This window comes from Halyomorpha halys, unplaced genomic scaffold (assembly GCF_000696795.3).
Source record: "Halyomorpha halys isolate HHAL.00 unplaced genomic scaffold, Hhal_1.1 Scaffold901.1, whole genome shotgun sequence".
NCBI lineage: Eukaryota > Metazoa > Arthropoda > Insecta > Hemiptera > Pentatomidae > Halyomorpha > Halyomorpha halys.
Window position 1 is genome coordinate 579,476 of NW_027106556.1, and position 17,087 is coordinate 596,562.

At 29.9% G+C, this 17,087-nt stretch overlaps 2 protein-coding genes across 3 annotated transcripts; one reads left to right on the plus strand and one right to left on the minus strand.

Annotated features, from left to right (window-relative positions):
• Window positions 1–2,967: 2,967 nt before the first annotated feature.
• Window positions 2,968–6,423, plus strand: LOC106686980 (uncharacterized). Of its 2 annotated transcripts, none has more exons than XR_010842749.1 (4): window positions 2,968–3,397; window positions 3,981–4,079; window positions 5,998–6,142; window positions 6,254–6,423. XR_010842749.1 is itself a non-coding variant. In XM_014430601.2 (4 exons), exons 1-4 carry the CDS (start codon window positions 3,101–3,103, stop codon window positions 6,336–6,338), a joined length of 630 nt encoding a protein of 209 aa, XP_014286087.1. In that variant the 5' UTR covers window positions 2,969–3,100; the 3' UTR covers window positions 6,339–6,423. The 2 variants fall into 2 exon arrangements, 1 of the variants encoding a protein (XP_014286087.1); XM_014430601.2 differs by having other exon boundaries at window positions 2,969–3,397; window positions 5,994–6,142.
• Window positions 6,424–8,063: 1,640 nt separating this feature from the next.
• On the minus strand, window positions 8,064–14,458 carry LOC106686981 (uncharacterized). The gene is made up of 5 exons (XM_014430602.2): window positions 14,195–14,458; window positions 13,137–13,935; window positions 11,721–11,798; window positions 8,882–9,023; window positions 8,064–8,289 (listed from the first exon to the last, which is right to left on the minus strand). The coding sequence occupies exons 1-5, from the start codon at window positions 14,267–14,269 to the stop codon at window positions 8,145–8,147; spliced, it is 1,239 nt and encodes a 412-aa protein (XP_014286088.1). The 5' UTR covers window positions 14,270–14,458; the 3' UTR covers window positions 8,064–8,144.
• Between the last annotated feature and the right edge of the window lie 2,629 nt (window positions 14,459–17,087).

The window sequence follows — 17,087 nt, forward strand, 5'->3', positions numbered from 1 at the left end:
CACCGGTATCGTTAGACAAGCAGTCTTGAACTTGGAAGCTTTAAATCAAAATAGGGTTCAAAACCCACCACCCATTGAGGTGACTCCTCCACCCCTGGAGCTTGTCTCACTACTGGAAGTTTCTCTAGCGGGAGCCCACACCACAACACTTGAGTGGGTAAAAGTACGCACAGCAACTGCCCAAGACTTGAAGGCCGTTTCTAACCTCGAACGATTTACCGGGGAAACAGGAGAATTGAGCCACTTCATTAAAGGGGGTGACCGACTAATAAGCCGAATTGAAGCAAAGTATATCGAAAGTCTACTCGATAGTGAAGATGCAGAGGCTTTAAAAACAGCGGTCAAGAGGAGCATCCTAAATCAAATTCAGGCTGACGAAGAGCCCCCTTGGAGAGTTATCAAGGAAAGATTAAAGAAGGCGTTTGGAGGAGGACGGTGGGCCCCAGAGGAAGACATATTTATGATGATCCGAGAGACAAAGAAACCGAAACAGTCTAGTGGGCAATACCGCGGAACTCCTGGCTCGGTTTAACAGAATTCAAGATAAGCTGAGCGAAATGATGGAAACAATTCAGGTAGAGGGACGGATGCAATTCTTATCCCTTGTGCTAAAGATACAGTTGGCAAAGGAGCTAGGGAAGAAGGAAGGATTTCCGAGAGCGCTCGTTTATGGAAATAGCCCTAGATCTCATAGAAGCGAGCGCTAGAGATGTAGAGGGCCGAATGGAAGTAGAAGAACCAGGGTGGACTCAGATAGAATATCAATGGCCAAGAAACATGCCAACCCTTGGAGTAGGAGAGAACACGGGAATGGTTGAAGAGAGAGAGCTATGGACCAAGAAAATAGAAGAAGCCTAGTTAAACCCAGAAACAATAGTCGGCGGGAGGACCGCAAGTGTCATAGATGTGGTACAATTAGACATTTAGTGGCGCGTTGCCCGTGCACGAGGTGCTTTGAATATGGCAATGAGGGGCACATAGCCAAACAGTGCCCATATTTGTACCGAAGAAGAGATGTGGGCCGGGGCGAACCAATGGAGATCAACGCGCAACAGATACGGAGAATCCACCGTAGGTTCAGTAGATGTTCAGATGAATCTTTGCAAGATTCAGGAGCATCAGAGACCGAAGAAGAAGTCGAGGAGCCAAGGAACCGAGGTAGTCTAGAGGAGAAGGTAGAAACAAGAGGATGGAAGCGAGGGAACGGAGGAGAATGGAGAGAGGAAGACGTGAGACATCTGAAGAGGTTGTCAGCGGAGAGGCGATCGCACACTGCTGAATTATAATGTGAGAGAAAAGAGCGGCGGTCTGCCTATAATAGAGCTAGCTGGAATGAGGTGCCTGGTGGACACCAGCAGTTCTAACACCATCATGTGCTGAGAAGCCTTGCAAAAGCTATGTGATGGAGATAGGATACCCAAGATTGGTTAGGCAGTATAGGACTCCAATGGGAGTCTTGGCCGAAAAAGAAAAAAAAAAACACTAAATGAGGAGTGAGTTGTTTAAAAATAAATAAAATGCAACTGAAAATAAAATAAAACAAATTAAAAATGACAATATGTGAAATGGTGTAATTTGTATAATAATTTTTAAAAAATGACAATTTGTATTAGCTCTATGTTGTCTGTGAACATTTGTTAGGGTAGAGACCATAAGTCCCCTTGCAGTAATACATATGATGACCGTAGATATAATACAAAATATTCAGATCAATATTTTCTTTTTCAATTTTGACTGAAAAATAATCTTAAAACTTTTTGTTTTTTCATTATTTTGAGGTAAAACCATTGTGTCACATTATGAACTTGTTTAATAGCTGTGTCACACTGAATGTATGAGTTAATGGTGGGATGTCCATTTAGTTTTTTCTTCCTTATTACCGTTGATATCAGGATTAAGTTTAAGAACCTTATCAGTTATTTCATATTCTGTTTCTGATTCATTGATATGTGCTTAATTTGGTTACAGTGTTACTTCACATTTTTTCCTCTCCCTAGTCATTTCTGGCATATGGGGTCAAATGTTACTTCTGCCCTAATCATGGATGACATTTCTAGAGATGGACACCAAGGAAACTGTAGTGTTAACAATTCAGTGAACAGAAATGAACTTCCATCAAAATGTGGGTTTAAAGTAAAACATACATTCTTAGAAAAATTAGGGTTCTTATTTGCAAGACCATGAGCTAGAAAGTGGATAAAACTTCACTGCTTAGTATTAGAAATTTTTGTCTTATTTTTAAATTAAAAAAAAAAGTTCTGTTTTTTGTCCAATATAATTGTAGGCAGCAATCTAGTTAAAAGAAAAATGTAGACTTAAATTAAGAAAAGAATAAATTAGTAAGGGTACACCTTTCTAAAAACCTATGGAAATGAAGCAATACCAAATTCTTTTTCATTTATTGTTATTTCATTAATTCAAAATTCGCTTGATTTGTTTTGAGATGTATAATAATTAATTGTAAAGGGAAATAATCCCTACACTTAATTTAATTTTCAATAAATTATATTAAAATTAAAGTTCTGTTCTAGTGAGGTTTAATGTACTGTAACATTATTCGCTGTAATTGTATTTCACACACTAACGTACAAGATACTTGATTTAGAACATTACTAAGTTATGTCAGTTCACTATTCTGAAGATCAAAATTTTGATGAATTTGTATTTTCTTGGCCCTTCACTAATGAACTATTTTAATTTTGCCAACACTTTCAGGATTGTGTTCTATTAAAAAAACAATTATGTATGACACAGTTTTAGCCTATCATATCTATGGGTATAAACATATATATTATTGACTTTGGTAAAGGTTAAGACACTAATATTTTTTGTTCCAACAAAGTGAATTCCTGTTTATTTTTTAGCACTTTCTTAAACACATTTTTGTTTCTAAAAAAAAAATGTTAAGCTATTATAAACACTTAAATTTAATGAAAAACATAGAAAATAAAAAAAATAAATTTTAATAACAAATTGTTGATCACATGTTTTACCCTCAAAATTGAAGAATGAGACTGATACATCCATTGGTTTTATTTTTAACCTGTGCATTAGATAAATTTAATAGATGGAAATTCAATGATAAGTTTCACTCACCATCATGAAAGGAGGGGACTTGAAGCTAGATAAATATGCATATGACAAAAACTTTGTTTTTTTAAAGCTACCAGATTCAGCATACACTAAGTCATGTAAGGCTAACTGGCTTAAGGTAGTGCTCAACATTGCGTTGGTTGTGTTCTACCACTTTGCAAAAATGCAAATTTTAGGTCAAAAGAATGTTAATAAGGATACGGCTTCATTCTTGTTTCTTATTGCCATTAGCATATGGTTGACCAACATCAATTTAGAGCCCAGATGTCTTTCTTTCTACAAGCCTTTTAAGTGGTTTTATGATGTATGTATTTTGATAATTTAAAGAGCACTATAAATATTTTTTCTCATACAAAATATTTCATCAGATTTCAAACTCAATTAAAGCTTCGTTAAAACTTGGATTTTATTTGTTTTATTTTTTGAGTGGTTACTCAGTAAATGTAGCAATTATTTTTAACAAATAAACTGGTATTGTCAAGATGTAAATAACTTAGGGTATAATAAACAGTATAACTAATCTTTAGAGCAGAATACATATTTATGGTGAATTTTTCTGAATTACATTTGGTCACTAGGAGGTACTAATCTTTGTTCATCACACAATACTATTCATTATTATTTGACCTGCCAATCAGTAACTCCCCTTATTGTCTGATAGATATTATTTACTGAAAAAGAAATTTGTTTAGGTTTTTAAATGGTTCATAGGATTTTATGAACGCACTATAGTAATATTTCCTGGTCTTTTTACCTGAACATCACCTTGAAATATCTTTAAGTATAATTTACTATTGATAAAAATGATTTAATTACTTCTTTTTTTTGTGCCTAAAATAAATATCTAAAATTATATTTGTAATAATAATAAAAATAATTTGTTTCAGATTTTCGCTGTCACTATCTTTGCTAATTTCATTTTAGATACTATTTGGAAGCAGATAGTATTATTCTTAAATACCATGGTTGCCATTGCTGTAAAATATGTAAGCTGTAGATTCCTATTTGTAATAAAAAAAAGTGATTTAATTTTTTTTAAAAAAGTAGTTTTATTTGGGAGGGAACATAACTCCTTTAGTTGAGGACCTGATAGCTAAGCGGGTTGGGGCGAGGGTCCCAGAGCGCTTGGTTCAGAAGGCTGTAGGATCGATCCCCTGGGCTGATCAATATTTATTTTTTGCCGGCCCCGAGAAATAAACCTTGACATTCCCATTCTGGGGCTGGAAGACCTGAGCCAAAAAAACAACTCCTTTAGTTGATTCTTCGAATGAGTTTCATCTTGACCAAATTGAAGGAACACAGGTTGCCTTAATTTGATATCTGGGTATATATCAGATCTCAGCCTTAAGAATTGAACTGAATATTTTTTTTAAAAGTTTATGGTGAAGTAAATTTATTGTGGCTTAGCTTAAGTTTGATAAAAGTAATTATCAATAATGTTAGTTTTTGTTAATTTATGTTTTTAAATATAAAGCCAGTCTTAAGCAAATGTTCATCAATAATACTTAAATAGGCGTTAATTAATATAATGGGGCGATTAAGGAGCATTCTCACAAATATTTTCTTTTTGGTGTCCCATGCCTGAAAAAAGACACTTCCAGTTGAGGTACGATTTAATTTAGATTTCGCCTCAAGCTCTAGTGAGTTTCTGCACCATCTTTTATATTAAAAAAAAAGGGAAAAAGTAAAGAGTGTTACTGTCCCAGTTCATCCAACATTTTTAAATGAATATTAGCTTCCCAATCAAATAAAAATGCCTAGAGAGTGTTTCAGAATTAAAAATATGCCAGAAGTTCATTTGAATTGTTGTGTCAGAAAACCTTGAAAAGTAACAGTAATGAATAAGGGACAGGGAAAAGGGTGATTAAAGACGATTAAGTCTGGTATTTTGACCTTCTTAACAGTCACCGACCAAATGTTGGGGGGGGGGAGGAGGACCGTAATGAGACAAATTATGTTTTATTTGTGGTAAGACCTAATACATGTTTTGGGTTTCTAAAAGGATGGACCTGCTGATTTGCCTGTGGAGCAATTGTGAAGTAGTACTACCTGTATTAATATCGAGGGTGTAGCTCTGGGCTCTGATTCTCCTAGCATAATTTTCTCTTTTTTTCTTCCCCCCTAGAAATATTTACGATAGTTCAAAAAGGACTAGAAATAACAATAATTGTATGATAAAAAGGAATGAAACAAAAACAATATTTTAAGACAGATGCACATATCACTACATTTTAAAAATATTCCTATATTTTAATAAAAAATCAAAAGTAAGCAACCAAAATAAATTAATTTGAATAAATCCTCAGTTATTCATCCTCAATTCACTTAACATCTGTTTGAAGTTTGACATGTTCAACCAATTATACAAAACTGGGAAGAATTCGAAATTCATTTAAGAAGAGAATAATCAATTACCTCCACTACACAAAAATAAACACCATCACCATGCTCCAATAGTTGCTGCTTCTTCCCTTGATACAACTTGTATTACCACAAATGCATATATTTCAGTAAAATGATTTCAGAAGAGTAAAAGAAGTTGCCTACTATAACAAATCCACTATTTAACACAAGACTAAAAAGAAAATCTGTTGCTAAACTAATATTACCGTTATATTTTTCATTTTTATATATTTATATTTTTGTTTGTTTAAATTTTCAACTAAAATCACTCAATATTTTTGAAAATTAATGCATTAAATACAATTTTATTTATATTTAACCCAATATTGCTTGGTTGTATGAATGGGCATCCTTTATCATGTAAAATAATAATTTTGTTACAGTAAATTTGTAGATAAAGTTTTGTTATAGTAGATATTATTATTCATATTAATGTAATTATTGAGACAAGTTTCTAATTTTGAGTTATTTCTTTTAATTTTTTTCTTTGTTGCAAGTTAGAAGAAAGCTTTTTATCAAGTTATATTTACGATTGGCTTGACCCTGAAAATATTATTTGTTTACCTGATCTAGTGGCATTCCTTTTCACCTTATGGGTGTTGCACAGCTTTGATTTGTGGTGTATGATCTGTGATTTATCTTTATGGTAAGATTTATATAATTGAAAAAAAAAAAAATATTGGAAAAATGCTAAATAAGTTATAAATAAAATGCAGTACTATGGCTTTATAAAGCTTTTTACTGATTCCTATTTTAGGTTTCGGTGCAGTATTTTTTGCCCATTGATGGAAAAGGCTTGCAAAGGAATACCTCATCAACGTCATAAACCAAGGAGATGTTAAAAAATAATAAAAAGGGGATAAGTGAAACTCCTGCAAATAAAAATAATAATAAAAAAAAGGTTATAAAATAAAAAATACTTTCAAACTGTTTGATTTTTTTAAACAATAAGATTTTAGAATATTTTTCCACAACCAAAAGGTGAAGAAATATAGTAGAGCTCCCTCACTAAAGGCGTATTGTATTTTTCTTTCATTTTTATATTACGATTGTCCCTAATCCATGGGATCTACTCCCTGGTGATGGTGCTGAAAATGTCCCTAACTGTCATTTTGGATAAGAGATAAAAAGTGTTTTTGTTGTTTTATTAATGCTTATTAAAAACTGTGAATAAAATGGAAGGGGGAGCGGGAGAAGAAAGTTGAGATCCCCAAATGGCACTTCTGTAACACCAACTCAATTAACATACCAATTTCCAACCCTCTAACTCAATTGGGAGGGGTTATAAAAGTCAACAAGTTACTGAACCTGAAGGGGCAATGGAGGCACTCAAAAACTGCAAAGAAATGGAGAGGGTTGGAAAAAATTGACTCTACTCAGTTCAGGATTAGAGGGCAACTGCACTTGACCGATTAAACTGGTGGAAGGCCAAGACCCAGTAATGGGTAGCTCCGTTGGTTAAGTGGAGTAGTTTATTTTCTTTGTATGTAGTTTTTTACTTTCACACTTTCACCAGTGGCTAATAAATTGCAAACTTCTTTTTATTTAAGTGTTGCAGTTTTAACTATTAAAAAATGATATTATGATTATCCCTAATCCAGGGTGTCCACCCAGGTGATGGTCCTGCCAACTGTCAATTCTACTTGCCTTTTTTTTTTTTTATAAACTTCACAGAAAATGTGATGAAAAAAAGGACTAGGTGGGAAGGCATCAGGTGAAGAAATGTGAGTGGTAGAAGGTGAAAATATAGTGCATTGTATAACTGCAGCATTTTGGGTTAGGGGTCTTAGGTTTGGTTTAGGTTTAGCAGTCAATTCCAGCAAAAACATCCTTTAACATGAGGAATTATGAGAGTATTTAGAAAAGCCAGCAGCACTTCGAAAAAATCTAGTTTATAATATTAGGATACAAGTTTTATTATTCTAAAATGAGAACTGATACCAGACAAATTCAATATCTGGTAGACAAACATTAAAGCAATTGACAATGATGATAACCTATATTTTGAAGAATAATTTAAATTTGTAGATTTTAAAGTGAAACTTATTTTACGCACAAAGCTTTTATAATAATAGAAGTAGAGTAAACTGCTGTATATTATTTTTTCTATGGTATATGTTTTTATTTTTTTATTAATTCTCTCAGCTCATTACTTGCTAGCCTAGATGATGATTTAAAATGTTGGTAAAAAATAGGCAAGAAAAGAAATAAAGAAAATTATATAACGTATAAGGTGGAAGAGAACTGTTTATTTTAAATCAAATTGAATATTCAAGTACATTTACAGTAATGGAGGTTACCTAAGACCTATTCAATTTTAATGAAATTTTACACTGATTTTTAACAGAAGTATTGCCAGTCACATTACATCAAGCATAAATGTATGTTAGACAAACTGGTATTTAGTAATTGTAAATTAATTTTTATATAATTGTAAATAACACATTATATTAATTAATTTAAACTTTAAAAAAATTATTTGTTTAAGAGGCACTAAGCAATGATGTAGAAAAAGAAAATTGTGAAAAACATAAGATCCATTCTCTTAAATATAAAAACCCTATAAAATATTTAGTATCTAAACCAGATGTGAAAATATGGCATAACTAGTAAGAAAAAGAAAAGGAAAATAATTTAAAACATAGTTTCTAATATTTTACAAAAGGAAGTATATTCTTTATATCAGATAATATTGTAACTTCAACTATGTGACAAAATAAAATTTTTTTGTCAATGTTTCTTTTTAAATTTATTGCATCTCTTTTAGACTTCACATAAACATATGCTCGACATCTGAAATCATAAGTAAAATATAAAATAATAAGTTTTAATATTATTTCTTAGTATTCCATTTTTTATTTTTTAACAAAAGAAAACCTAAGAAAAGCTTTAATGTTGTGAATATAAAAAAAAATTCTATTCTGAAAATTTAAAATCCCATTTTAACTTATATTTTATTCAAAATAAATGTATATTATATAAAACCTATCAGGTCTATATTTATTAATAAATTATACTAAAATTGAATTGAAATATTTAATTCTGAGTCGAAAACACCAGCATTATAATTCTGCTAAAAGTACCCAAATTTTAACATGTATAACATTCTGTAACTATTGACTAAAATGAGAGAAAACTATTGAGGGTCAGAATTGAGGTTCTGTTTTTGTTTCTTCTCTTTGCTTGTTTTCTGTTCAAGACTGCACTTAAAAATTTGCTCAACTTTAGATTTTTTTTTTTATTCTTAAATAGTAGTATGTAATTTAAAAAATATGTATATAAAATTATTCAAATAAATATATTTATGGATAAACACACAGGGCAGATTCTGCAAAATAAATCATGGAAGCTTAATAATTATGTAATAATTTAAACTCTAACTTACTCTTGTATGTTTCTTGTATCTATTAGTCTGATTCGGAGAACTCTAGCAAATTTGGCACACAAGTCACACAAATATTCTTCAGTTATATAAAGTGGAAGACCAGTGACAACAACAATGTGGGAAAATTTTTTGGGTTGCCTACCTGTAAGAAAAAATGAATATAATAGTTAAAGTGAACTTTGCTTTATTGATAAGTCTGTTAATGGGAAAACAGAAAAATAATAAAATAAAAATCTAATAAAAATAATGTAATTATTTTTGTGATGGACACATATATCCATGATAATAGTAATATAAGAAAATGAGCAGGGGAAGGTGTAGTTAGTGGAGAACAGAAATGAGTAAACTTGTTTGTTTACGACTGCAAGAGTTCATGAATGAGTGTAGGAGATTGTAAGACTGCATGAGCTCACTCTTGCAATAGCTCTGACTGAATATATATTGCTATACAATATGCTATATATACTGACTGAATATAGCTTGCAATAGTTCTGACTGAAACATAGGCACTAATAAAATAAATTTTATTCATTTGTGTTCTTCACTGACTTCACACCTAGCCATATTCTCCTCATTTAATATCCACAGTCAACAACAAATACATGATAATAGTAATAATTGAGTCGTACTTCATGTCTAACTTAGTATTATAATTATTTCCCTCAGACAGGGAGCTTACAGTTATAGTCCTCACTAACCAGGGATAAGCTACAAGAAATGCGTAGGCTGTCATTGCTCTTGTTAAGTAAGAAATAATTTATCATTTATAAATAATTATGCATTTATTCAAATTTAAAACAATCAATTTTAGAAGAGCTAGGCTATGCGTTCGAAGGCAAAAATTATGTCAAAAGAATTAATGAAGTACAAATTTATGATATATTGTTGAAATAAATGTCAATAAGTTTTGTTTTGGCCATGGAAACTGACATACTCAATTTTGTTGTCAAAGTCTTGTATGCTTTTAATATGATGTCTCTAATTAATAACTAGACTTAATATAAAGGAGTGTTTGTTTAAATAATTGTCAGAACTTATATAATAAGTTCAGTCTAGTAGAAATGTAATTGTTTAAACAAAGGATTAGTTCATACAAGATAATGTTTTTAATATGTGAGTTATTAGTATATATTAAAAAAACAATATTTTTGTAACCTGAAATGTGTGTTAGCATTATTTTATTAAAATAAAATATTTTTGACATACCATTATAATGGGTTTTCAATAGTCTTAATAAATCTGATAATTTATAGAAACTTCATATACTTATCTTAAGATATTAAATGATATAAGGAACTAAAACTATTTTTTTCATTGTTTTAATTTTTACCTAATTAATACCTTTATTAACTTTTCCATTGTATTAATTACTTTTTGTATAAATTATATTGTAGAAAATAATATAGAGGTGTTTATTGTTGGCTGTAGATTCAATATGAGAAGATGGTCCAGGGTGCAGTCAATAATGATAATCTATCATTAAAGACCACACCCTCGACCATCTCACAAAAAGTAATATTTATCATATCCCAACTATTGTAATTTTGTCCTATTTTTATGTGTTTGAAATTATATTGATGTATTTTATCTAAATAATTTCTTTATATTTTTGTGTGTTACTGGGTTATCTGGTATAAATAAATTTCGAAAAAATCATTAAAGTTATCCTTGTTTTGATTTTTTTTCTACTTATGAGTCTAACACACCAACTGGAAATGAAATGAACCCATGAATGCTTTCTATCGATATTTCCATCCGTTCTCGAAAAATATTTAAAAAACAAATTATCTTTAGACAGGAACATATGGTATTATCATAAGTCATATTAAATGCTATAAATCTATGGATATTAAAACAATCACTAAATATTTAAGCTTTTGAAGTCATATTTATACCTAGTTAGATAATTGTTTTGATTCTAATAATAAATAGGCATGGTATAGTAAATTTAAAATAAATTATAGTAACAAATACTTTGTTTGTATCTACATTTTCATTCTTTTTTTTTATTCATTTTTTCTCCATGATTTATTCATATATCTAAATACAATTTTATCCTTTAAACCCAATACATCTTCCCTTTTTATTTTCCCTCTTTAACAAATATAAAGTATAAAATTATGAGAAGATTGTTGACTCTGTATAATATATATGAGAAGAAGATGGTTAGAGGTGCACTAATATGCCAATTGTTTAATTAATATAACAACCAGGCAGTCCACTGATTGTCAATTTTGTATTTGACAGGTGCGGGAATAAATAAAAAGATAAAAAAAAGTATCTCGCGATTTTGTTATAAAAAGTTTTTGTTATTGTTATTAATTTACAGCTCAAAAGACCCTTATTATTATATTCAGGTTAACCATTAAACAATTTTCTTATTCTTATTAATTTACAGCTCATGAGAAGCTTATTATTATATACAGATTAACTAATTTTCTTATTCTTATAAGTACTCACACATAAAGTTCATAATTACAGATAAAAGAAATAACACAGTAAGGAAGTTAGATAGTAGGGAAGCGGCAGGAAGGTAGTGAAGGATTTCACTACTACCATTTCCTAGTAAAAATTCCTGTCGAAGTTGTAGGTAATTTATTCTTCAAACGAGCGGATGGGAGCTTCTCAGCTCCATTCAGAACCGTCAGTACACTCAAGTTCGGAAAAGATGGGCTTCAGCCATATTGAGGGAGCAGAGGAAAACTTTTACCTTCTAAGGTAATTAAGAATTTTAGAAAGAGCTAATATTATTTTATGATCTTTAATAGAATATTAAAAAAAAAAAATCAAATTAAATAAAAATATATTTGCTTTTATAAAGAAAAAAACAATCACATACCAATAACAAAATCCTCATAAATAGTCATAGCAGGAAGCAGATATGGCTTGTTAAATTCTCTTTTTATAGCAGTATTACCTGAAATAAGAACATATATAAATGAACAAAAGTATGATGATAGAATAGCATGGATATAATTGAAATCATTAAATTATTTATTATTATAGTTTTAATGATAAAACAATGATAGTTATTTAAACGGAGTACCTTAACAACTATAATCTAAATTTAATGGTCTAGGATGAATAAAACAATCTCAGAGGATCAATAATTGGTTAAAAAAGTTATCAGTTGACTATGAGCTAACTGGTATTTTGCGGTATAGTCTAGGATACACCGGTACAAGATGTTTAATAATTTTACTTGCTATATGTGTGCAACTATGATAAAATTTCCAATGGCATAAACATGGGAAGTTAAAAAAAAAACTATGAGATAACTCACATAGGCAGTCAACGTGTTGACAAACTAACAATTAGCCCATCATATTGCGGTTGGTATTCATTATAGCTAGGTATCAAAATAAATACAGATAAAACAAAATATATGGTTAGCACTAGAAATGGGATCAATTATAGTGATATAGATGTAGGAGGAAAAACATTTGAACAAGTAGATAGGTTAAAGTATTTACGTTCTATGGTAACTATAAAAAAAATAAAATTGATGAGGAAATAAAAGCAATGTTGAAGGCGGAAAGGCTTGTTATTTTTCTTAAGAGTATTCTTCTTTATTGCTTAGCTCACACCTTAAATATAAATCCCTGATAAATGAAGACTATTATCAAATTTGTAAGAACCGTTGCATCATGTGATGATCATGTGCATCTGTTCGTTAAAACTTTCACATTCCTCTTTCTCCAATGATGGATTAGTGAAATGCCACTCTAACCTTCTAGTTTTTCTTGATCAAACAATATCCTTCAAGACCTATATTTTCAAAACTCCTTCCCCTCTTGTTAGATCAATCAAGAGTTGGAGCCAGATCTTTCAATTACATGTTCTGAAAAAGTCCTATTTTACCCACTGAATTAAATTTCTGCTCCTTTATAACTTCTGATATAATTCCATTCTAATGGATGGAAAGATGTTAGAACAATATTCAAGTAGAAAAAAAAAGAGCAGTCATTTAAATTTTAGAATTAATTTACTGTACGCCATAAAAAATCATATATTATTAAATTATTGATAATTTATGGCAATACTATCAATAGTTCATAAAATCAGAAGTAATTCTTACTTTACTTAGGAACAGGATATGAAAATGAATGTTAATGGATATGAAAAGTAATGATTCAAACATTCAGCGATTTTAATTTACAGTCATTCTTACATAGATTATATGATACATATTTTAACATATATACTAGTAATTTAAAATAAAATAACACTTTAAAAAATGTTTATAAATATTTACCATTCCAGGGCTTATAAAAACTAGGTTTAGGAGTAAGCCAAAGATTTGATTTTCTTCTATCTTTCTGCCAGCTATCATTACAATCACTATTGGCCAAGTTTTCATGAAATGATTTTGACCTTTTTAATTGAGACCATGGAGTACTACTTGCATTGTTTTCCTTATCAGGAGTATCTACAATTTCTTTTTCAAATAGCGAATCAAGAGATCCCCCAGCATTATTTTCACAGTTTATTACTTTCTTTATCAACTCGGCTCTTTTGGCTTCATCTTCTACATTTAGCCTACCAACTGATTTAGATCTTGGACGAAATGGAGTTTTTTGCTTTAATTCCACTGTAATGCTTTGATCATTTAACTTTGGTTCTTCAGTATTATCCTCTTTTGTTTCTGAACTTTCTTTTACATCAGATTTATCAGCTATTGTGGAATTTTCAACCTTTTCAACACTTATATTAGTAATAGACATGGATCTTTTTCTTAATGGATGTTGATCCTCCTCTTTGTAAGATTTGTCTCTTTCCGTTTTGTCACCAATTCTTTTGGTTTCACTATATGGTTCAAATTTATTTCTAACTCTCTCTCCCACTGATTTAGCTCTCTCTCTTGCTCCATAGGAGACAACAGCCCGGGAAGTTTCTCTGGGTTTAGCTGGCTTTGCATTGAAATCAGGGTCAGATGATAGGGCATCTAAGCATGCCCTTGCTTCTTCATACTGCTTGTAATAAATAAAGATCAAATTCTTTCCTCCTTTTTGGGCTTCATGCACTTTGCCGTACTTCTTAAGCTCCTCATTAATCTAAAAAAGAAATACACATCACATTATTCAAATACAACATATTAATTACTAATATTTCTTATTAATTTGGGGGCTGAAAATGTTAACTTCACGATTAATTTAAATACAATTGAGCATTAAATTTTGAAAATAGAAAGCTCTATCAGTGATAAATAATTCTTCAGCTTGCAAACAAGTTAGGTAATTGTTAAGAATATCTGATTGTTACTAAACTAACGTGGAAATCAATTGCTAATATAATGTATTAAATTTAACTTACATAGGAATCTGGATAGTCTTTATTATTGTAAATCATTACACCATAACAACCATTTGCAGCTAAATGTAATGCCATAATGAAATATGAACAATCAATGCATAAAAGAGTAACTATTAATAGACTGTTAAAGATGTGAATCCAACAACAGTATAGTTAACATAAATGCAATATTTTTCTAGAAAAGCAGCTTCAACTTCGAAGAAACAATCTAAAACTTTTAAATAACACACTACACACCAAGCTTTTAAATAACTCTCAACACAGTACAACACGAATAATTAAATGAAGGAAACTTACAGTGTTACCTAATGAACCTCCCATAATTTAAAAATTATATATATATATATATATTGAATAAATTAGTATGAACAATGATGATTTCAATTTAAAACTATATAATTAATGAAGACTTTAACTGAGTTAAAAATAAACTTGTGGCAGTCTATTAAAAAAAACATTGATATACGACTTTATATAGACAATACACCATTTAAGACTGTTGGCAACCATGGTTATAGAAAGATGGATTTCTTGATCAGACCTTCGTAAAAAAGCAATGTTGCCCTTTTTCTTTCTAAAAAAAAAAAAAAAGTAAATGACTTTAACTCTATCTAACAATGTTGCCTTACTATTAAAATATTCTTGATTATTTACTAGATAGTTTATTTGTTATATATTTGGATGATAAAATGAAGAAGATGAGTTCTATGAAATAGATAAAACATCTTTATTTCACTTAAAAACGTTTAGGGGTATTCCCCATCTTCGAGCAATCCAATCCCTGTTTATTAGCCCTATCCATTTCTCAAACAAAACTGTGTCACATATGCTAAAAATGTATGTACTTTAATAATTTTAGCATTTGTGACAAAGTTTTGTTAAAGAAATGGATTGAGCAAATAGTGAGGGATTGGATTGCCCGAAGATGGGGAATACCCCTAAACGTTTTTAAGTGAAATAAAGATGTTTTGTCTATTTCATTAACACGAGGAGGCCCCTCACCTACGGATTTAAAATAGCACCTTTTTAGAACGGATATCTCATAAATAACCAATAAACACAACAGGTAACCTTAAAATACCAAGGGTAGTAAAAGGTAATACCCAACACGAATTGCTTTTCTTTTTCACAGTAAGGCACTTATTAATTCACTTTTCTTTCTGTTGTAGAGGTATCGAAAAAAAAAATTATCTATTTCATAGAACTTATCTTCTTCATTTTATCATCCAAATAAATAACTATTAAAATAATGACTCACTCCTTGACTGACATTTTTATTTATAAATTCATTTCCTACATATATTTATGAAATAAATAAAAAGGAAAGGGTAAGACTAAGTAGGAGATGACAAGTCTTGTGAGAGTAAGAGAAGGATGGAGATCCTGGATTGGAATTGGATTCTGAGAGGTACAAAGAGAAAGTTAAAGAAGAAAATTGATTCACTCCTACATTAACTTACTTAAGCTTTGTTCTTAAATTCTTTAGTTGCATACCTTTATGAAAGAATGAATCAAATTCATAATTTATATATTAATCTCTTTTGGAGGGATTTTGTTTTCTATCGTCAAATTAAAAAAATAATCAACCATTTAATATAAATTGAAGTGAATAATTTCAGTGTTCGAAAAATCACATGAATTTTTTTCTTAATTGATATAGCTCTTCTTCTTTGGTATATTTATTTCTATCTGTTTTAATTTCACTATAAGGGTTAGATTTATTCTACCTTTCTTAGATGGTGAAGGAGACCACAGCCCCTGTAGTTTCGCTGGCTTTGCATTGAAATGGTTCTTAGGTTCACTGAAGGTTTTACATTTGGCTTCTACTTACCCATGAACGTTTACAAATTAGATTTTTTAAAAATTTTCATCTTTCTATGGCCATTGAAGTTACTGTATAACTAAATAATATCAATAATAAACTAATATCAAATTTATTTACAGATATGATCATTTATTGATGTAATTTTTAAATGATTCCATATCCATTTTTAATCAAGAGATTTTGCTACTCTCTGTCTATAACATTGGGGAGATATTTTTTCTCAAGAAAATAATCTTTATTATATAATAACATCCCTTATATCTTTTTAAGACTTTCCTTAAATCATCATAAACAAATCCTTTATTATATAAACAAATATTGAATTCTCATGATTTGCCTTTAAAATAAAATTATATCTCTGGATGTAGTCTACGATGATATTGATCTAATTGGCATTTTGGAAGTACCCACAATGTCCAATCTAAAAGCTCAATTCAATAATAAAAAGGAAATTCAAAAGGAGGAACTCAGATATTTTTGCAAGTCATATAAAATATATTAACAAACAGCCTAAATTGTACAAATAAATTTTAAGGGCATAATGTACAAGTAAATTAAATTACAAATAAGACAGTGAACTTAGTTTAGTTTTAGAGTATCTTCATCGATAAATAATAGTTATTAACTTTTTTTTTCCATAAATCCTTCCATATTGAATATTTATCTTCTCCCTGATATTTTGTCTGTGAACTCTTTTAGAGAAACTGATCTATCCTTGGAGAAAAAAAAGCAAGAATAACTGATAATAGAAGTCTTTAATAAAATAATCCTAAGCAGAAGATATATCTTTTACATACTTTTTTTAAAAATAATTTCACATTTATTATATAAAATAAAAATTTATTAATTCTGAATTAATACATTTTTCAAATAAAGGATTTACCAGTATGTAAGTCATATTGATTTTTATTGCTCACATTCCGGAGTCTCCTTTGAAGTTAAGTTAACAAAACATTTAAATATTTTTGTTTAAGTTTATGAGAAAAATTATGGTGGAAAAATTGCAACATGCAAGTCAAATCCAATTTTGAAAAAAATTATAATTCTGAAAAAATGTTAAAGTGACTG

Excerpts from the sequence above, each read along its gene's own strand:
- LOC106686980 (XM_014430601.2), top strand. The coding sequence starts at position 3,101 with ATGAAAGGAGGGGACTTGAAGCTAGATAAATATGCATATGACAAAAAC. Across the intron at positions 3,398-3,980 it reads CTTTTAAGTGGTTTTATGAT|ATTTTCGCTGTCACTATCTT; the intron begins GTATGTATTTTG and ends AATTTGTTTCAG. Across the intron at positions 6,143-6,253 it reads ATCTGTGATTTATCTTTATG|GTTTCGGTGCAGTATTTTTT; the intron begins GTAAGATTTATA and ends TTCCTATTTTAG.
- LOC106686981 (XM_014430602.2), bottom strand. The coding sequence starts at position 14,269 with ATGGCATTACATTTAGCTGCAAATGGTTGTTATGGTGTAATGATTTAC. Across the intron at positions 9,024-11,720 it reads TTATGAGGATTTTGTTATTG|GTAGGCAACCCAAAAAATTT; the intron begins GTATGTGATTGT and ends TTTTTCTTACAG. Across the intron at positions 8,290-8,881 it reads GATACAAGAAACATACAAGA|ATGTCGAGCATATGTTTATG; the intron begins GTAAGTTAGAGT and ends TTATGATTTCAG.